The 22,549-nt window shown below is 46.0% G+C and overlaps 1 protein-coding gene across 1 annotated transcript; it reads right to left on the reverse strand.

The window, feature by feature from the left end:
* Positions 1-2,097: 2,097 nt before the first annotated feature.
* Positions 2,098-21,677, reverse strand: LOC133378992 (ectopic P granules protein 5 homolog). Its single transcript, XM_061613608.1, has 13 exons — positions 20,795-21,677; positions 18,720-18,963; positions 17,669-17,805; positions 15,158-15,265; positions 14,618-14,691; positions 13,727-13,835; positions 12,446-12,560; positions 11,423-11,573; positions 9,411-9,566; positions 8,242-8,399; positions 6,108-6,262; positions 3,789-3,905; positions 2,098-3,669 (listed from the first exon to the last, which is right to left on the reverse strand). The coding sequence occupies exons 1-12, from the start codon at positions 21,338-21,340 to the stop codon at positions 3,897-3,899; spliced, it is 1,962 nt and encodes a 653-aa protein (XP_061469592.1). The 5' UTR covers positions 21,341-21,677; the 3' UTR covers positions 2,098-3,669; positions 3,789-3,896.
* Between the last annotated feature and the right edge of the window lie 872 nt (positions 21,678-22,549).

Consider the following 22,549-nt stretch of genomic DNA (forward strand, 5'->3'; position numbering starts at 1 on the left):
TTTAGTAGATGGTGCATGGAGGCCTTTCCAGGACTTCATAGTAGAGATAGCCACAATTATTGCAAAGTAACCACCTCATTTCACCACAGCTCTTACTTGCTCAAATGTGTGCTGGTTTGATGTCAGTACCCATTTCCAGTTCTACTACATGGGTTATGCTCCTGGTTACCCGAAAGAAAGGACTCATTTTTGTAATGTTTGGACAACTGTTGAGAAGGATGCAGCTGCAAAAAAAAAAGGTTGTGTAGGGTAGTTTTAAAGAGCAGGGCTGGGGAACCTGTGGCAGAGAAACCAATAGATGCCGGCAGCTTGCTCACCCCATTCACCGGACGATAGACTCCCATTCACATCAGCCTCAACCAGGATAGCCAGTAGGTAGGGATGATGGGAGCTGTAGTCCAGCAACATGTGGAGGGGCACAGGTTTCCCATCCTAGATTTAGGGTCTTGGGTCAGAATGTGAGACATGAAGGTAAATTTAATTGCATTAGAATGGCCTTGGCCAAAGCACTACCTGCCATCCAGGCTTGCTGTTAGGATGAAGGAAAGTAACAGTATTTAAAAGAAATTTGCACACTTGCAGTGGCACTGTAGAAACAAGAGAATAAACTAGTGATGAGAGTACCTATGGCCATCCAGATGTTCTTCAGCTACAACTCCCATCATCTCTGACCATTGTCCATGCTGGCTGGGGTCGATGGGAGTCCAAAAAACATATTAGAGGGCTACAGGATCCCCATCCTTGCTCTACAGCATAGGCCAAAGGGGTAATGTAAAGTGCAGGGCCAGGGGGCCATCCTTTCCCCTATAATCTTGTGCTGTGTGTCTCCAATGACTGACCAATACTGAACAACCCAGGGACTCTTCTGGAGCAGCTCAAGTACCTCTAACAGTATGATTGCAGGTAGCAGCCCTGAGGGGTCTTTGTCCCAGCAGCCCTCCATGCAATCTGAAACCTGCTTTTCACCTTGCACCTTCTAATCAAGGCAGCCAGCTGTAGAGTGGACAGGCAAAAAAGAGGCCAGGGCTCTCACATCTTTAATAATTGCACAGGAGGGGGAATTTCAAGAAATTCTCAGGGGTGGGACAAGCTACACCTGCTGAAATGTCCTCTTCTACACAACTACTCAAGTGTGCAAGAAGCCTATTCTTTTTCCCTACCTGGCTACTTTAGCCCAATGTCTCCTGAATTCCATTTTAAGATTACTGCAAAGTCCAGACTTTGGGCCATTTTCATCTTGGCAGGCTTTTTATTGTCCCCCACTGTTTAAACACCCCATCCCCCGCATTAACATCCAGCAAGAAGAGTTCTAGGGAACTTGAAAGCTTGCTCACTACTTTGTATGTCGTTTTAGATGGGCCTAATAAAAAAGGACCTACTGTTTGCTACTGATTCCTCAAGAATGCTTTACACAGCCTCCTTTCCCTTACCCACCACCCATTTCCCATCTGGGCACTGATCTGGATTATCTTCCTCATTGCTCCGTAGTTGTGAAGCTAAATTATCCTGTATTAATTTGAAACCAATTATCTTTTCTAAGCTGAGTTGAGAGCACTTTGCCCTAAAGGTGGCATATAAGTACTACAGAATAAATACTTTACAAAGGATAGCCCTCCATTTGAAGAGATGTTAGAGGCCAATCCTCTCTTTCAGGGTGTATTCGATATGAAGGGCTGCTTGCTCCAAGTCCAGTTGAAACATAAAGAACCCTAAGAAGGGAGAACAGGAGGGGCCTTAAAGTTGCCCATCAACAGTTTGCACCTGAACAGCCGACGGAGCAGGCAAACAGGACCCCTGGTCACAAGTCTTCCCCAGCAGGGTGAGAGGCACTGCATTTATAGTTACATTATAATACTTATTTCTGTATTGGCACTTATACAAATTAGTATATGCATATTTTACACAAATTGTATCCTCCTTTGCCTTCTTTTCTGGCAATGTGTAAGTGGCTACCCTACTCAGCTGCGTTAGAAGAACAGAGGCTTTAGCCTTATTTTGCAAATTGTTGTATGTGCTGTCTTGAGGAAGACCCCCTATCCAGTTCCTGTGCAACCTGATAGAGAGGAGGAGGAGGAGTAGTAATAATAATAATAATAATAATAATAATAATAATAATAGCTTTATTGAGAAACCAACCCACAGAAATAGATCCTGAGATGCTGCCAGAGACACTCACCCTTACTGAGACAGACAAACAGCAACCCTGAGAAACAGCAAGGCAGGTGCCCTGGCTGCAGGCTGTGGAGGCGGAGTCAATGTTGGGTGGAGTTGGAGGCAGAGGCGGTAGAAATGTACTGACTCCGACTTCAAAATAAATTTTGATTGACAAATTTTTTAAAATATAAATTCACAATGTCAAAGAAGCTTCCCATGAAGTCAGCTGTAGTTGAACATTTCACCATAACTCAAGATGGAAAACATTTTGGGTGTCAGTGTATGACACAGGACCCAGATGAAGACAAACGCTGTGATGCCAAGATCAGCGCATATTCAGGCAGCGATAAAAATGCTCCTACGAGAGCTTCCAATTTAAAAAGACATTTACAGTGCTTTCCAGGGCTGTGGAGGTGGAGTCGTGGAGTTGGAGTCGGAAGCAATTTTGGATGGAGTCAGAGTCGGACAGTAGAAAAATAGAGCAGTCAGAGTCGAAGGTTTGGCGTACCGACTCCACAGCCCTGGCTGGCTGGCCCCAGCATCATTCCAAAGCTGCAGCCAGGATCTGGTTAACACAACAGCACCAGGAACCAACCAATCAATATTTGACTTCCAAAGTGAAGGCAGCACAGCAGGAAAGAGCTCCCCCTTCAGGTTTCTCCAAGTAGTGCTGTGGTTTACACTGACAGGCTTCAACAACTCTGTGCCAGTAGTTCTAGATTCTGTGTCTTGTCCTCCTGTCCCAACCCGTAGAATCAAAAGTGCATCAGGAAATCACACTCAAAAGTGGGAGCCAGAAATGGGAAGAGTTGTAACTCCAATGCACTTGGATGCTGCTCCTTTTGCAAAGAAACCCCAGGAGTCTTGGTTCTCAGCCTTTTGGGTTCCAACTCTCTGGACCTACTTTCTTCATTCCCAACTAGTAATAGAGGTCTCTACCATTCTAACATTACCTGGGAAACTGTATCTTCTTAGCTCCCAACCACCTGGGCCATAAGAGGTATGCTGCTGCACAGCACAAGGAGGAGTTAACACAGCAGGATTTGATGTGGGAGTAGTCCATATAGCAGTAGACCAACATATTGCAAAGTGGCACACTGCTCCCATTTCAAAGCAGTGGAAACAATGATAAAAGGAGGGCCAGAGGAACCACCAGTTGCAGATCCCTTCATCGAGCCTGTTCACAAAACAGATCCTGGCATTCTGATGTTCTCCTCCACAATCATCAGCCTGAAAACACTGCAAAAGTCATTACCCCAACCCTACAGACACCTGAGGGTTAACCACATGGGGAAAGAGGGCAGGAGATAGTGATGGGAAGACAACACCAGCATCTATCAATTGTGCAATCCCCTCGTAGGCCAGAACGGTGCCATTCCACCCTAAAATAGTGGTTGTGCCCACCACCATAGCCTCAGGCTTGCACCTGCCAGACAATGAGATGGCTTCGTTCAGTTCGACGTAAGCGAGGGTTCAGGAGCAGCAAGTCGCCATAGCGGTCATCTGTGTCATCTCCTGGGTATGGAGGAAAAAGAGTGGGCCAAAAATATTATACTTGGTGCTGGCATTCCTGTTCCTACTGAGATCCCACATCCTGTCTCCACATTCCCCCAACTGTCAAGTAACATGCGTACCTATGCGGAGATTAATATATCCCTCCCCTCCACTAAGTACCAAGCTGCAAGGTTCGCTTGGCATGTCTTGGCTGTGCAATTCCTTGGTGACCTCAGGAGAGGATGGATTCATACATCCTAAAGGAAACAAAAAAGATGACAGAGCTTAAGTTCATATTTATGTCAATCATTCCTGTGTCAGAGTTATGTGTATTCCAACAGATTCCACTATCATAGAATCTCTTTTAAAAGATTTTTTTTTAAAAGAGCAAGTTTTCTAACCCTCTCATGGACAGTGATAGTCTGGCTGGCTACTGTGATCCACGCTCCAGTAACATCCCATTTGGACTACCATGATGCACTGCACATGGGGCTGCCCTTGACAACTGCTTGGAACCTACAAAATTAGTTCAAAATATAGCTGCTAGAATTTTAATTAGATTGGCTTGCTTGGAACATATTTTAGTACTTTTGAAAAATGTACACTGGTTACCAGTTCACTGCTTAATTCAACTGAACGTGCTGGTTTTAACCTTGAAAGCCCTTCATGACTAGAGATCTTAGTATCTTAGGGACCACTTTCTTCCATATCAATCTGCTCAAATGTTAAGATCTTCCACTGAGCACCTTCCTGAAGTGCCACTGGAGATCAAGCGGCAACAAAGGAGAGTTTGTTTTCATCAGTGGTGTCCTGGTTGTGAAACACCCTCCCCAAAGCAGCTTGCCTGATACCTACTTCATTTTTTTAAAAAAAGAATCAGGGTAAGATGCTTTTGTTCTGTCACATTTGAATGGGTTATATTTTAAGTACTGAAGGAAGAGTATTCTAAACACTGCAAATACAGTTTTTCACTCTGCCGCTGCTAACTATTCTACCGATATTAACAGTTTCATTGCTATTGCTGTTGTTTTATTTTAAAACTTACTTTATGATTCATCCAGTAGCGGTGCATGTGGTGGGACAGAGCTGTGAAGCCAGCTTCCCAGACTGGTGTTGCTGCTGCTTAACTGGATAGGGCTGAGGCTGCAGAGAAGACAGGGCCACGTGGGTGTACCAGGAGAAGCACCAGATTGGTGGCCCGCTGCACTGTGTGGCCCTGACTTTGCCCCAGCCAGGTAAGCAGCTGCAGCAGCCACAGCAACACAGATGGCTCCACACCATGACTGGGATCACCCTGTCTCTGAACACGGGGAGCCCATTCATGGCTATCATGGCTTACAATCTTTGGCAGCCAGTGTAGTATAGTGGTAAGAGTACTGAACTAGGACCAGGGAGATCCAGTTTCAAATCTCCATTTGGCCGTGAAGCTCACTGGGTATTCTTGTGCCAGTCACCAGCTCTCCAGCCTAACCTACTCCACAGGGTTGTTGGGAGGATAAAAGTGGGCTGGTGGTGGCGAGCCACATACACCATCTTGAACTCCTTGGAGGAAAAGTGGGATTGTTGTGTGCCTTCAGGTCGATTATGACTTATGGCAACCCTATGAATCAGCGACCTCCAATAGCATCTGTCATGAACCACCCTGTTCAGATCTTGTAAGTTCAGGTTTGTGGCTTCCAATCCATCTCTTCTTTGGTCTTTCTCTTTTTCTGGGATAAAGGTGTAATTAATAAATAAAAACCAGAAAGCAACATTTTACCTGAGTCACAAAAAAGTGGCTTTTCAGAGGGACACTGGAGTACCAGCAGTGTCTGCCATCAGATCACAAAAGGGAGCAGGATCACCACACAGAAAACTCTGCCCTTTGTCCTTTCCTATCCAGGATAATTGGAACTTCCTCCCCAGAACACCTGCACGATCCTTCTTAGTAGCTTCAAATTCCTCCCCCAAACCCATCTTTTCCATGAACCCTTTGGTGCAATCCCTAGCTCCTACCGCCCACTATAACATAGCTTATCATTAGAATAACAGAACAGGAGAGTTGGAAGGTGTCTATAAGCCATCGAGTCCAACCCCCTGCTTGATGCAGGAATCCAACTTAAAGCACACCTGACAGGTGCCTGTCCAGCTGCCTCTTGAATGCCTCCAGTGTTGGAGAGCCCACCACCTCCCTAGGTCATTGGTTCCATTGTCATACCACTCTAACAGTTAGGAGGTTTTTCCTGATGTTCAGCTGAAATCCGGCTTCCTGTAATTTGAGCCCAATATTCCATATCCTGTACTCTGGGATGATCAAGAAGAGATCCTGGCCCTCCTCTATGTGACAGCCTTTCAAGTACTTGAAGAGTGCTATCATTTTTCTCCTCAGTCTTCTCTTCTCAAGGCTGCAACACTAAGGTTGCTCCCAGGCCAGACTTGCCCATAGCGCTCCCTCGCCTAGCAGATTGCTCCCGGCTCACCTCGTAGATCTCCAGCACAATGACTTTGACAAAGTCCTGGTCCACATCACCCCGTTTCGTCTGAGCCATCTGGGCAAACGTCGTCAGCAGGCAGATCTCCTCAGAGCCGTTCATGGACTGGAGATACTTCTCAAAACTCGCCAGGTGGGCTGGGTCTGCCAGCGGCATCAGAGGGGGCAGATTTTAGTTCCGGGTCCAAATGTCTAAAGTCCTCTTTTAAAGATGTGTCTTTTGTTGTACTCTATATCCCAGCAGCAGTAGCCAACATAGTACCCTCCAGACGTTGCCGGGCTACAACTTCCATCATCCCTGACCGACAGGCAACGCTGGCTGCGGCAGGTGCATGTTGGAGCCCAGCAACATCTGGCAGGTGCCACCTTGGATAGACCAGTGGCAGAGAACCTGGGCCTTCCAAACACTGCTGAACTTACAACTCCCAGCATCCCTGACTGTTGGTCATGCTGGTGGACGCAGCTGGAGAGTTTGAGCCCAACACCATCTGGATGGCGCCGCACTGGCTAGCCCTGCTGTAATCTAAACCAACAGAAGAGCGGGGGGGTGTCTCCCTGTACCAGGAGGCATGACCAAGTCTACACACAGTAGCTAGTGTCACCCGGCCACAGGGCTGAGGTGGGGAGATGTCTTCCTAACTGCAAAAAATTAGGGGTGGAAGCACACAGATAGTTTTAACTTAATTAATTAATAAACTCCTTACCATCAGCCTTGTTGGAGGGGAGATATTTGCACATTCCTTATTCCCAATGCATCTGCCCATGCCGGTCGGGTGAGGTTGAATCAATCACCCATGTCCTGTTATACTGTTCATATTATAAGGACATTTGTTCCTTTCATATTGCTCCGAGTTTAAAAAAAATCTTACCAGGTAGATCTGATTCTATACTTCCTTCTCTCAGATTTGAGAAATGAAATAACTTTTAAAGTGGCAAAATTATGTGCTTTAGCATATACTATGAGGAAACAGATGGTTAATACATCTTAACTTTAGTATACCAGATTTTATTTTCTTAAGTTGTTTATATATATAGTCTGCATCTGTGTTGGAATTGCTTTTTAAAACATTCTTAAACCTTCGTTTTAATCTTAGAAGATGCTTTGAAAGCTTTTTTTAAGTAACGTTTTTGAAGATGTTTTGTTTTAATGTGTTTTAAATTTTGTTTTTATTTTGAATGTTTTTAGTGCTTTTGTTTGCCGCCCTAGGCTCCTGCTGGGAGGAAGGGCGGGATATAAATCAAATAATAATAGTAATAATAATAATAACAACATATAAGTTATATAATTTAACTTGTTTATATGTACTTCTTCTGTCTTTCTGCGTTTAAACAATAAACAATAAAGATGAGATGAGATAATTAAAATAAAAAACAGCCACCTAAGCCCATCCAGCAGATCTATCCACCAGCCAGTGCCTCACAGGTCATCCCTAAGCAATCCAGTATAACATCAGGAGGATGTATGTACTGTAAACAGCCTGCCATTGAAGTCCTTCTGAAATGTGCTAGGGGTGGTGGACCTGATGCCTTGCTCAGGCGCAGGGGCCAAATGCAGCCCTCCTGACCTCTCCATCTGGCCCTCAGTGCTCTCCTCCAAGTCTATGCTTCCTCAGCCACACCCCTTGCCAGCCCTACTTTGCACAGTCCTTGAGTGTTTTTGCCTGGCTGGAATGTGACCTTGAACTCCTGATCATGCCTCTTGGATGGGGGGATAGGGAGGGGTGTGTGAATGTGTGTGAAGCTAACCTACTGTACAAAGTACATTTACATCCGTTGCCTCTCTCGCTTTTGCCTCTGGCCATGCCCATCATGGTGTACAGCCCCCAGAAGGTTGTGCGGAAGGGAATGTGGCCCTCGGGCTGAAAAATATTACCCACCCCTGCACCCGAGGAAGGAGCTGCTGGTTTTTTCTCCACTGCACTTTAGCGCCACCATGGTAAGATGGCCAGAGGATGGTACTGCAGCGATGGATTCGACAGGGATGACCACTTGTGTGCTTGATCCCTAACTTGGCTCCAGAACACCAGCCCTGACACTTAATACAATAGGCACATGAGCACCCAAATGTAACTGGCTGAAAATTCCACACACAAACACCCCAACCAAGAGAAAGAGGAGGTTACCTTTGAGTTTGCATTTGCAGTCTGCGAGCTGCACCGTGGCACCTAACTTCTCCAAGTTCTCGCTTTCTGCGCAGTGCATGATGGAGAAGAGCTTCCAGAGCATATTACTGGACAGGGTCCCATATGGCATCTCAGACATAAACAGCCACACCCTGAGCCTGTTGGGATTTGGAGACCAAAAATAAATGCTTGAGGGAGACGCAGCAGACAGCTACCCTTGTTGCAAAAGTGGAGGATACACAAGTGGTTCTCCCATTCGCTTCTGTGGTTCTGTGGCTTTTGCACATCTCTCCCACAGAGGAGAGGTGTGTATCCGAATAGGAGTACAAGCTCACGCATCACCCCTCAGGGAAGATTTTTGAAATCCGCCTTTACACTTGGCTCTAGAAGCATGGAAAAAAGAACACACATCGTTTTTCCATGCTTCCATTTCATTCTCAGCTTTTAATACTTTTTGCATCAACGCAGACCAAAGTGAAAAAAACACTGGGCTCCGAGGGCTAACATTCTAAGCCACTGTTCTTCCACCTTAGATCCCCAGATGTTGTCAGACTACAACTCCCATAAACTCCAGCCAGCTTAGCCAATGGCCAAGGATGATGGGAACTGCAGTTCAACATCATCTGGGGACCCAAGGTTGAAGAACAGTGTTCTAAGTCAATCAGCACAGGGTAAAGATGGAAGATCACCTCCCACTTTAGTTTCTGAACCTTCTCTAGGCACTGCCTAGAGACATTTCAAAAGCTTTGATTTAAGACCCATGAGAAACAGAAACATTTTCTAAAATAACAATAATATTATACAAGCTAGGATTTGTATTTGTTCCCAGGCTATGGTCTGAAGGCACATAAGGCCAGCTCCCTGCTGAAGCTAAGCAGGGTCAGGTCTGGTCAGTGTCTGGATGGGAGACCGCCAGAGAACCATATGGAAGCCGCCTTGAGTTTCATGAAAAAGGCAGGGTATAAATGTAATAAATAAATAAATATTTGTTGTACGATTGCAAACTCTGCATACTGAAAAGATCCAATAAAAGCAAGCTTGAGAATTTAAGTTCTAGACTTCTATCAGCTCCCACACGACTTCACAGCTCTCTCTTTATTGCCAGCTAGATTCAGCACAGATTTCCCCAGCTGCCATTACCGCCCTCACCACGGTCCATTGCTTCCTACCTTTTTGCTTTCAGAACATGGAGCACAGCCCTCAGAAACAGCTCATCAAACTCCACTTGCAGTTTCTCGACAGAGTAAGAGTGTGTTGCATAGCCACAGTCTTTAGCATGGCCGGCATACTGCGCCCAGTGATCACTCACATAGCAAAGGGTCATCCTAAAGGGTCAAGTACAAGACAAAAAGAGGAATAAACAGAACAACGAAGCAGAATCCAAATGTCTCCAAATCATTTAACAGAGGCACACTAGCTCCATCATCATTGTCAACTGCCTATCCCTTGCAAATCAGCAAGGGAACTATTTTATTTTATTGCAAACTTTGGGGATTCTTTAGAAGACAGGATTAGGATGTCTTTTTAGCCTTTTAGTGCTAGAAGACATGCATTGCCTGCAACAGATCCCAGGTTCAACCCCTGGCATCTCCAGGCAGAGTTGGAAAAAGACCCTGTTTGAAATTCTGGAGGTCCTCTACATAGAGACAACACCAAGAACAATCGGTCTGATTTAAGTCAAGCTTCTGAAATTTCCTTTGTTTCTCTTTCAAATCCTCCACCCCCAAAGGAATTTGCAGCGGAATCCTCATTCTTATGCAGCAGGGCACTTACTGCCCTGAGAGTTTAGCCCATATCAACTACTGTTTGAAAGTGTGATTTTAGTAAGATTGCATACATCATGAGTTGTAGTCAGAGAGATGGCATAATGGAGGGCTGATCCCACAAGCTGATGGGCCCTTAGTTTGTTTTATTTTGCTGGGGTCACTGTTAGTGTAGAGTTTTAGTTTAATATTGAAACTTAAATCCAGGTAGCTGCTGCTTTAATTTGATTCATGCTTTCATGGAGCATTTTACATTTCTGAAAACTGCTTTGAAGTTTTTATTTTTAAAAAGTACGCAAGGGCTGTAAACAAAAAGACATACGTACACAGGCAGTGGAAGTTGCTCCATTAGGGCAAATGGGGCATTGCCCCACCAGTCTCAGCCAGCCCCCACCAGCCTGCCATTTTTCTTACAACCAAACCAGAGGGCAACACTGTCTACCCACTTCTTCCTTAGTGTTAGTGATAATCTTGTAGAACTCAGCAGGGAGGAGGAGGTTGGAAATAAAACTAGAATGAGTTGGCTCTGCTTGTTATTAGCTCAGGCGCCACCTACTGTTGGACTGCCTGTATTTCATCCAATGGGCACCAACCACCACTGCACAGAGGGAGATTACAGGAAAACTGCCAGGACTCCTGTTGGACAGACTTAAGAATCACAGAAATGTTACCGTTGGGAGGAACTTTAGAGGTCCTCCATTTCAACTTCCTGTCCAATGAAGGATGCAGCTTCAGCACCTCCACCAGCCCTGGCTTTCCACTAAAAGAGAGCCGACCACTTCCCAAAACAATTTTCACTTCAATCAACTCTGACCATTAAGAAGTTTCCCCTAATCTTTAGCAGAAATCTGATTCCCTGCAATTTCCTTCCATTGGGTCTCATCTTGGAGCAACAGAAGGCAAGTCTGGGTGCCACAGGAGAACCTTTCAGGACTGCTGTTGAATGCTTTGCTGCAGTGGCAAAATGGCAGCACTGAATGGGGGCAGGTGGCTGGGCTGGGTAGAGGATGTACAAATCTGTGCCTCTTTCTGCTGTGCCACCTGATACAGATGCTTCTGGCAGGTATAGAGCTCTGTCTAATGTCAGTGTTTATCAGCTTTTAACTTGCAAGCCCTTTTCTAGATTCATTCTACCATTTGCCATCCTACCCCTCCAGCACCACAGCACATGATCTAGGCTGCACGGAGATGTGCATCTTCCACCTGGTGCTATGTGCAAAGGTCTGTGGATGGGGGCTCTAATCCCACAGCGGCATGGGAACAAAATATCTCCAGAACTTTCAACAGAACAAAGCAGCACCTGTTCCAAAATTGGGCTGGGATGCCGAGGCAAGCTAGGGGAGCAGTTGCCTCCACACATCCAGTGTTGCCCACCAAGGGTCCTCTGCCACACGAGGCAACAAAGCGACTCTCCTTACCGGATGAGGCGGCCGATCCGTTTCACAAACTGCCTGTAACGGGCTCTGTTGAATGTTTCCAGTCCCACAGCAAGAAGTTCCACTAAAGAGTTCGCGAACGCAAATATTTTCATCATCTCTTGGGGGGTGGTTTTTTCTGGAACATAAATGCCTGGGCAACAGAAAACATATCAGAATGCCAAAGGAAAAAAGTGAGCATGCTACTAATAAATGCAGTAGAAATCAGAACACGGTTTAAAAAAAGGGAAGTGTGGCGTGTATTCTAGCGGTTTTTGGTCTTGACCACCTTTTTAGTTACTGGTGCCAATTCTAGTAAACTAGGCTAGAATGTTTGTTCCTGCATCCTACAAGGTAGGAATGTAGGACGCTGCTTTATACCAAGTCAGACCCTGTGTGGCCCTAAATCTGTTCTGGGGATTCCCCAACCCTCCAGAGCAGAGTTTGGGAGGGCACAGGACACGGGGGGAGGAGGAGAAGAGGGGGAGACATTCTGTTGCCAAGCGTAAATCCATGTGCTAACAGAATGAGTGCACCAGACACATTGGGGAACCTGCAGCCCTCCATTATGAACTCCAATGCCTCATTTCCCCATCAATCTGATTTTTTCTAATCCCAATTTTATTTGTTTTGTTAATCGAGATTTGATCATTTTTTGTTGTTGTTAACTCTTGGGTACTTTGGCCACTGTTACAACAGATATTTATCAATTTTTTTAAAAAAATCATTTTTTAAAACAGGCATTTTGATTGTATTAATACAACTACCCAAAAGGACAAATTCAAAAGGAGACAGGCTATTTTCCTGAATCCATTTCATTAATGCTGAAAATTATATATCTTTCATATGTCTTTATCACTACACACACACTATGTGTTCATATATCTCTGCCTCCAGGCCTCTGCCTGTCAACTTAAAAGTGTGGACTGATATGATTTTTAAAAAACATTTATACTGAATACTTCGGTTGACATTCTACATCATTTTCATACTGCCGGACACATATTCCCTTGGAACTTTGCTCACCTTGAGAATCAAATCCAAGGATATGCTGGAAGAGTTCATGAAAGGGGAACTGGGACAGCAGTGCAATTAAGTCATCTTCCAGAAGAAGAACCCAGCCAGTATCAGGATCTTCATCCTAGAACAAACGAAATCACATCAAGAGGCAGTGTTTGCTCCTGTTGAGGAAGAGCAGGGCACCAGTATGGCAAGGGTAACCAGCATGGTGCCCTCCATATGTTGCCGGACTCCAACTCCCATCAGCCCCAGACAACATAGCCAATGGTCAGGGCTGATGAGAACTGTAATGCAGCAACATCTGGAGGGCACCACATTGGCTAACCCTGCAGGAAGGGAGCACGAGTGAATGCTAGCCTCTCCAGTAAGAAGCTCAGACAGGGGCAGGCATAAGGCTGATTGGGATCTACTGACAGACCTCAGGGAAATCTGCAAATTGGCAAGATTTCTGACTAACTGTTTTAACAATAGCAAGTAAGTAAAAAATCCTCAGTGGCTGACCTCATGTTAACTGCTCGTTTCTCACCCTCAGTTCTCCTCATCTGCAAAATATGCCTGTTACTTAGTTGCCTCTGACTGGATCTTTATGCAGCTTTGCAGGGCAGTTTTAGTTTTAAAGTTTGTGTCAGAATCCCTAATCCAGCCTTGCCCAACTAGTGGGCGACCAGATGTTGTTGGACCACAATTCCCATCTTTCCTGACTATTGGCAATGCTGGCTGAGGCTGATGAGAGTTGTGGTCCAACAACATCTGGTGGCCCACTAGTTGGGAAAGGCTGCCCTAATCTGTGGTTAACTTGGAAGCAGATTTGTAATTGTATACTCAAGCGAGGCGATGCTAGTTCATGGCTCATGGAGTGGAGAGGACAGCTGGCTCCACCCGAGCCGCCATATTGCATTTGCCTCCACCTCAATATTTTGTCCATGGCTCCCGTCGGTGGACCTCAACCGGCCGATTCTGCAAGCCTGAAAACTGCCCACCTCTGTCCTAAGGCCCCTCCCTCACCTTCTAAACCAGACTAAGCTCCGCTAGGAAAACTAGGATCCTTTCACCCAGGCCACCACAAATCCAGTTGCCAGAGGGGAGGGCCTCTACTCAGGGACACGTGAGGAAATCTACCTCCCTTTGCCCCTAGTCAGCAAGGTTCCCAACTAACAGGCAAACGTGCAGTGCATCCATCTTTCAGGGAAAACTAAGCACGTCTTGCTTGATCTTTGCCTCCTTGAGAGAGGTCGGTACAGGGTCTGAACTCAAAAGTGTGCAAAAGCGACCTTTCTTAGGAGATACCTCTTCTCCTCCTTCATCAACTAAAGTCCAGTTTCCAGATTCCTTCCCTGATGAGGAGGAGGTCCTCCGTTCGCTTGGCTTCATGTGGCACATAAACTCCACTCGATTCCTGCAAGTACAAGATGCTACAGGCCGTGAAAAGTAGGTCAAGGCACCAAGAGAAGGGGGAGGATGCTCTGCCCTTATTTGCAAACAGGACGGCGTGAGGGCGAGGGGCTAGCAAAGCCAGCTGCTGCTGCTGGTCGGGGAGCCCCTCCTGCCCCTGATCTGTCTGTAAGCCCAGGCAGGCCAAAAGGGGAGGGCCAAGATGAAGACGAGTTAAGGGTGACGTTCTGGCATGCACTGTGGCTGCCTTTGGGAGCAACAGGCACAACTGCTGGATGGAGCAGGACAAGGCTGAGGACCTAAGGATGGATCGAAGGAGTGCAAGATGCGAGAGAATCTTGTTCCGATAAGGCGAAAGAACAGACAGAAAGCCGGAGGAAGCAGAAGGGAGTGAAGCTACACAAAGGGGAAGAGGCCTGGGCAACACATACCGCGTACAGCTTGGGATTAACTTGGGTGTTGTGTACAGAGCCAACAAGAGAAACCTTGTGATGAGAAGGACCCTCCCTTCCTCAGAAGGTAGGGATCCCCCAGACACACTCTGAAATAAGAGCTTGCTCTGGGGCTCTGAGGGTCCTCGTTATAAGGGAAAACTTTACGTATGGATTGACCAAACCATCTGGTCTACTTCCAGGTCAACGTTTTGTTGGTAGCTAGAAAAGTTGCCTGCACAGGGGAAAGAATTTTTTTTGTTTGGTTTTGTATTGCCTCTTCTCTACACGGCTAAGCAGAGCAACAGCCCTGGCACCTTGGAGAGGAAGCATGCTTCTCTTTTTGTATACTTACTTGGCAGGAGACATAAGCAAAGCAAGGGACTGCATGAAATGAAAGACGCTGGATGGGTTACCCCGAACCTGGATCTGAAAGTAAACAAGAAATTGGAGGGGGGGGGAATAGACACTAGTCAGAGCTGGGGTGTAATAATTCTGGGAATTCAAGATCCAAATATATATTATGTCCAATTTATGGAGATACATGGGGACTATTGGAAAGAAACTGAGAAGCTCAAACGAAGATCAAGAAAGAACGCTAGTCAAAATGGAGCTCTGAGAACAGATTCAAATACACAGAAATATATTTTAGTACACCCCATCCTGGACTGCACCATTTCAGATTGCAGAGAGAGAGTGGCATTTTCAATGCTCTTCCAGAGAGAACACGGCTGCACGTGAAAACAAGCATGAAAGGAAGAACTTTTGCTTGAAAATAAAATCTTTCCAGACCCTGCCCCCCCCCCGCTGCAGCGCAAAACACTACAGCCCAGACAATGCAAAATTCGGGTCTCCCAATGCATCACAGTAGGAAGGGTAGATTAAACATTCACACCTGAATGAATGGAACAGCCCATTTGCTGACACCGGCTGGGCAGCGAAGGATGTGGTTTAAGAGGAAAAGATGGTCCCCTGGAGAGCCAACCTTTTGCAAGACGGCCACCTGAAGGAACAGGAGACAGTTTTCAAGGTAACTCAGGGGAGAGCCTGAAGGCACCATTCAAACGGATTTTTTTTTTTAGAGAGCTTAAGGAAGGGCATTTTCACTCTCCAAATCAGCCACATGCTTTACAGCTCTCCATTCCCAATTCTCTCTCTTCATATTGGTATGATTATTAACTTCTAGAGAGCCCACAATAACCGGGCACTACACACAAAAGTAGCGGCATTAAGTGCAATGGAACTTTTCTGGCCGCTCAAGAATGCAGGTGAAGGGAAATTATGCTAACCCTGATTTCCAGACCAGCAACACCTGAGCCAGCTCTGGGCACTTCCTTGGGAGGGCTCTGGCTGGCGTTTGGGATAAAAGGAGGAGCCGCTATGAACCTTTTCCTGACAGCAACAAGCAGAGACCGTAACTTCTGCGCTGGGGTGACAGCCTGTTTTCTTGTTTTCTTGTGCTGGGATGTTCATTATGTTTTTTATATGTTTGAACTGACTGATGGTTGGTGCAAGATGACCTTAAATATTATAATGTTCATGTAAACAAACGGAGTTATTTGTTAGATTATGTTTTGAAATAATTTAGTATTTGATTGTTACTGATGTAGTGATTTGTATTTTTAGGCTACTGTGAGCTGCTTTGAGCATATTTATATGGAAAAGCAGCATACACATTTATTATTGCTAGGGTTATTGTTTAACAACAACAATAATAATAATAATCAAAGACACAGGCACTGCCGGCAGCATTACAATGCAAGACCACATTCACACCGTACATTTGTTCCAGTATTATTACATTTGAAACAGTCATCCTTCCTCCAAAGAATCATGGGAAGGGTAGTTTGGGGGAAGCCATGACTGTCTCAAGTAAAATAAAGGCCTGGCGTGGGTGTGGCCTAAGAGACATATAAGGAATGGGGGAGTGGAGGGAAAAGGTAGACGAGGGTGATCAAGAGGTGAGTTTTTAACAAGCATTTAAACACAGAAGAGATTTCTCTCTGGAATTTCTGCCTCTGCTGGTGGCAGGATGCCTCTGAACACCAGCAGCTGGGAAACAGAAGAGGCTGCTGCTGCTGCGCTCAGGTATTGCTTGTGGGCTTCCCATTGAGACATCTGGTTGGCCATTGTGAGAACTGGATGCTGGACTAGATGCCCCCCCCAATCCAGCTCTTTTATAAAAGCAAGGGGAAGAAAGAGACACCCAGCAGCAGCTAGGCCTCAAGATAACATAGGCAGTCAGGCCAATATAGCCTTTGCTGCTGGTTCTTGCAACTTCCACAGGGCCCCTTGTTTCTCTGAGCCAGGAAAGACTGGAACCAGACTGTCTTACCCTTCTCTTCAGCAACCCTGAGGCACCTTGCATCTCTTCTCATCCCCACAGCTCCAACAGAGCAGGGAACCTACTGAACGGCCCATGTAAGCTAACAGTCCATACCACCCTGGGCACGACGATAGCCGTGTATGGGAAGTCATTGTGTTCCATGTACTGTCAAACATGGAGCCAAGATCGCAAAAACCCTTCATGCAGAATCTTGCTTGCCCAGATCACAGCTTTTAAACAAGTTCATAAACATTATGTTCGTAACTCCTCTTCCAATTAAAGAACAGGCAAGCAAATACCAAACTGAAGCAGGGTGCTCCCTCCACCCATATGGATATATCCATAAAGCAGGCAAACTCTGACCCCTTCTGATGTGAATAGGAAACCAAGGTTAAAATGCATTAATTGGTAACCTAACTGGATCAAGTGAGATCTGGAGTATGCCACATTAAGTGGTTACACAAGTCACTTGGATTGGCGCCTCTGAGATAAGCTGATGTTCTCCTCTAACAGAAATGGGATCTAAACTTTGTATAAAAACACTAAATCTGCCTTCCCCAACCTTGTGCCCTCAGGAGTTTCAAAGTCCTATCAGCCGATTATCGGGTCATGAGAAGCCCCTTTCAAAGTGCTGTGCAAGATGATGCTTTGAAAGGGGGTTTCTAAGGCCACCTGATGTCCCTGTCACGTTGACAGGTGGGTGGCTCTGCCCATCTGCCAAACTTGGCCAGCAAGGATTGGGGAAGACAGCGGCCAGATCCAGTTCCCCACCCAGCATTAGATGTTTTGGACTACAACTCCCATCAGCGCCAGCCAGCTGAGGCAGATGGAAGCTGTAGTCCAAAACATCTGGAAAGCTCCAGGCTGGAGAAGGCTATTGTAAGTGAATGCCAGCAAGTCTTGCAAGACCCCACAAGAAAGCAGCAGGAAGTGCTGGAAAGCTCCCTCAGCCCACCTCCTTCCTCTCTGTGCAACATGAGGGATAGCAGAGATAAAAGGAACACTCTACCACTGCATTTCTGCCTGGATGACAGAAAGTTCTGGCTCCCTCTGCAGAACCGTCCACAGTGGGTTTCTTACCAGCCTCTGAAGCCACGAGAGGACATCTCTCTCAAACTGAGGATCTTCAACAACTCGGCGGGTAAAACTGAAGAGAACGCTGATGCATTCCTTCAAGGGGCCCACATCTGAGGAAATGGCTTTTGCTTGTTTCAGTACTGGGAAGGAGGGGAAAAGGAAAGAGAATTAAGCAACCTTGCAGCCAGCATGGAATCAATTTAGAGTGCCAGGCCTGGGAAGCCTATATTGGTCAGCCATGAGGACATCGAGGTCCAGTCGCCATCTCTTGGCCTAGCCTACCTCACAGGGTTGTTGTGTGACGCCATGCTCAAGATCCCACCCGCCCTGTTGGGTTAGCCATGAAAGCCAGCCAAAGTTTGGTGACCTCCAGTAAAAGCTCAAGAAATAAAAGCAGATGTTCTGCAGTGCTATCTCAGGCTTGGATCACGGAGACCTGCTCAGCTGTGAGCCAGTTCAACCACTCTTGGCCTAACCAAGCCCACAGGGTAGTTATCAGGAAGGAGGCGTGGAATAGGATAACCATCACCTTGGCTTCCTTGAAGGATATGGGGGCAGATACAAATGAAATCAATAACAGAAAGAATGCTTTGCTTCTCCCTCATTGACTAGAAGAAACAACAGGAGGATTCAGACAGTCGCAGGGCCATGCAGGCTAGCTCCACCCCCGCTGCTGATGCGCCCAGTAGCCACGCCCACGGCTGCCTATGTGTTCAGTGCATATGAGAAGAAGCCAAACAGGTTCCCCCATTTTATCAGAGGAGCTCTGCCTGCACCCCAATACGTGGGCTACAGCCCCTTCTCACACATACACAGCAAAAGGGCAGCACTAGCTCACATAATTTCACAGCCCCCTTCAGACATTCTCTGTATGAGGGGGTTGTCTGACCCTCCCTAGTATTAAGTACAGAAAGTGAGCAAAATGCTTAATTTGCATAATGTGTGCAGGTTGCAGAATTTGCAGCTCCTTTGAGCAGAATTGTGCTGTTTTTAGCACCCGATATCCTGTGCCCTATCCACAGGTCTAATAGGAATCTAATTTGGAGATACACACCTGGCTCCTGTTGCTGAATGCCCACAGACCTCAGCAAGGAAGAGCGATGTAGCAATCCACAGATGTAAGACTCCACCTGCAGGCGGGACAACACAGAGGTGTACAAGTGCAAGGCCAGCGTCTGGTGCACATGCTCAGCTTGGGCTTCAAAGAGCCTCTTCAGGTCTCCCAAGGCACCTTCATTCAGCTCAACGGTTTGGTAACAATGGCGGCCGGACACTTTGCACTGATCAACACAGACACCCTGCAAGGGAGACAATGAAGCAGCACATTCGAAATGCAAGAATCACCAGTTTAAAAGGAGGTGCCACAGAAATGTGAATGGATGCAATTATGCAATGTAAAATCTTTTAAGCACAGGACTGCATAGCCAGCCATTTGCAGCACCCTTCAAGTGTATTTAAGCATAAAGGATAATGATCCAGCAGCACAAAATATCCTTCTAAATACAGCATATTTTATTTGTGAGCTTGTCACACTAGGGCTGCATTTATTTTGGACAGTGGCATATAATTGTTTTTATAAAAATGTTTCTTGACCTCATGAATGTGGGGGCAAAAGTCTGGAAAGCATACAAATAATGTCTTAGATAATGTCTTCTGACGTTTCGGAGGCCACTGGATACAACAACCACTGAGCTGCCTTTGAAGTCACCAATCAATCATAGGAGTGTAGAAAGCTGCCTTATACAGAATCAGACTGGTGGTCCACCTAGCTCAGTCCTGTCTACACTGACTGGCAGCAGCTCTGGCTTTTGCTAGCCCTCCCTGGAGATGCCGGGGACTGAACCTAACTCGTGGTGTGCCACCCAGATGCTCTACTACTGAACTATGGCTCTAACTAATTAACCACATACTCATCTACAGAAATAGGACCTGTTCAGCTCAATGAAGTCTACTCACAAGGAAATGGATACAAGGGTTCCAGCCGCAGATGCTGGGGCAGAAAACCCCCATGTCCACGCTCCGTTTGTGACATAAGAAGAGCCTGCTGGATCAAGACCATCTGAAGAGCTGCTACTGAAAATGAACAGTGGTACCCAATGCTGGTCCTACTCAGAGCAGACCCACTGAAATTGATGAACCTAAGTTAGTCCCATCCATTCATTGTAATGGGTCTACTCTGATCAGGACTAACATTGGACACAGCCTAAAATGCTGGACTAGATACATTTGGGTCAGATCCAGGCAAGCATCTCAAATACACAGTAGATTATCGCTTATTACATGCGATTCCTTACGAAAATCACCCACCTCTGTAAAAAAAAAAAGCCCATCTTCAAGGGGCCACATGTTCTCGTCTGTACCACAAGATATCTTTCCCTGCACCGGGATACCAATGGGACACAGAACAGAAAGTTCCAAAAGGTCCACGGTTATATGCGGACATCCTTGAGCGGATTCAAACATTCCTTAAAAGCATGTGGCACAGGCCTTCACATTCAGGAGGCAACACTGGAAGTGTTTCCCCATGTCAAGGTGTCCCCACAAGACCAGCCCCTGGAGCAAATGAGGCTTGCCAGGTTTGGCCGAGCCACGCCCACCTGCCCGACAACTGACCCAATATATGGCAACAGGTGTGAGGGAGGTAAAAGTGAGGCTGCAGCGAAAGGGGCTTAGCAGGCACCGCCAATCAGCGCTTCCCAAGCACCAAATATCAGCTGATTGTCTGTACTTGGGAAGCGCTGCACATACTTCCACCTCCACGTGGTTTGATTTCAAACCTCACAAGCAAAAATAGGTCACCTGATGTCATTGTGACGTGAGGTGGTTGACAGGTGAACAGTCCCACCGACCTGTCAACTTTGGCCCATGAATGTGTACAGAGGTAAAGATCACCTCCCCCAGCAAGATCCACCTCCCCTCCCTTGCTATAAAAGAAAGTAAGTCAGCACATCTCCCCAACATGCCAGTTTTCCGCTTGTAGGGAGTTCCTGACAGGGGGAATTCAAAGAAGCAATTCCCCCACACCACTACCACCTAAATTCTGAAGGAGTGAAGTCTCAGGAGGGCTGAACCACAAGATTTTAGTGAATGGATGAACCAGCTCTGAGAAACCAACTTCCGTTACTCCACCTGGACGGATTGCTGCTCGTCCTTGAAAGTCCACAGCCGGCCTCTGACGCTTTGGCAATCCGAGGCGATGGTCTGCAGCTCAGCCTCGGCGAGAAGCAACTGCTTGCGACAGCGCCAGTAGTTCAACAGCAACTCAAAGAACTCGTGCCTCTCCTGGTGCACAATGGTCCCAAACTCCTCCGCATAAGAATCGACATTCTCCAACCAGGAACAGGGCTCAAAGACCTTCAGCTGCTCTCTGGTAAAAGGCACCAGCTCTGGTTCCACTGGGATCTCAGGATACAGCCTCTCCTTTGGGAGCTGCAGCCGCTCTCCGAATAACTCCAATGGGAGTTCCGGATAAAGAGTTTTGAAACCAGAGTTCCGAAGGTGTTCGCCGTTATCTTTGCTGGGGACAGAGACGGTGGCAAGAACGTCTTCTGAAGAATGGGAAAGATACCGTTTTTCGCTGTGTACATTCCCAGCTTCCGTCTCATGCCCATTTCCCATGGGAGAAGCCGTGCAAAATGCATTATTTTCCGGTATGGGGCAGGTTGAACTTTCCATAACAACTGCTTCAGTGAGGCTCTGAGGGTTCACTGGGTTTTCCCCAAGATTTTTTGCCTCCCGTACAGCTCTTGCTGCAAATTCTTCCTCCTTGATTGGGGACTCTGATACAGTAGTTTCTGGCGATCCTTCATTTTCTAGGGTTGCCACGTTTGGTGGGGCATCGCAGGCATCATTTGCATTTTCTCTCTCAGTAGCTTCATGACAGAGCCTGGGCTCTGGAAGGTGTTCCACATGGGTGTCACTGGACTGAGAAGGTCCTTCTTGATCTCCAATTGGACCCAGAATGGACAGCTGAGACACAACTCTCTCCTCCTCTTCACATTTTTTCTTTTTTTCCTTGTGGAAAACAAAAAGAGCAACACTAAGAAATGAGATCTGGGAAACAACAGACTCATAAGAACATAGGAAGCTGCCTTATACTGAGTAAGACAATCGGTTCAGCTTAGAGATGTAAAATTTCCAGAAATTTTGAAGCCATAGAAAAAAACATTTTTCCTTTTTTCAGAAAAAAACAGAATTTTTCAGAAAAATTGAAAAAATGCAATATTACCACTTTTTACAGATTGAAGGTCACTTTGTTACTTCAGGAACAGCAAATGAAATTATGTACAAGTTGGTTTGGCATAAAAGTATCACATTTGGTATATTAAAAGTACATTTTATTCAAACAATTATTACAAATTGAATTTACTTTTTAAAATTTTTACTTTTTTTGGTAACAAATGAAAACACAAGATCCTGAACTGTAAGGAACACCTGAACTGGAGGAACTTCTTTCATTTTGCCAATTTATGAGGAGCAGGCAAAAAACAATTTAAAAAAACCAGAAGAAACCATCAACATTAATAACAAATAAAATTATTTATGTCTCCGCTAGTCCTCCAGTGTCAAGCAGACATAAAGCATCCATTCCCATAAAAAGGACTGAGAAAAAGGGGGAGAACCAAGATTCAATGAAACATTGTATTCATCATGCTAAAATAAAACATTTCATAATCAATTTTTTCTTCATTTTTTCCACTTTTTTGGGGAAAAAACAAAAATGGCTTTGGGGAAAAACGGGGGGGGGGATTTTCCCCCCAATTTTTTCCGTTTTTTTCCCAGGCCTTCACATCTCTAGTTCAGCTACTTCAGTACTGACTACAGGGGCTGTCTACAGCAGCCTTTCTACTGGGTTTCAGACAGAAGGGTTTCCTAACCCTACCT

This window comes from Rhineura floridana, chromosome 1 (genome assembly GCF_030035675.1).
Source record: "Rhineura floridana isolate rRhiFlo1 chromosome 1, rRhiFlo1.hap2, whole genome shotgun sequence".
In the NCBI taxonomy this organism is placed as follows: domain Eukaryota; kingdom Metazoa; phylum Chordata; class Lepidosauria; order Squamata; family Rhineuridae; genus Rhineura; species Rhineura floridana.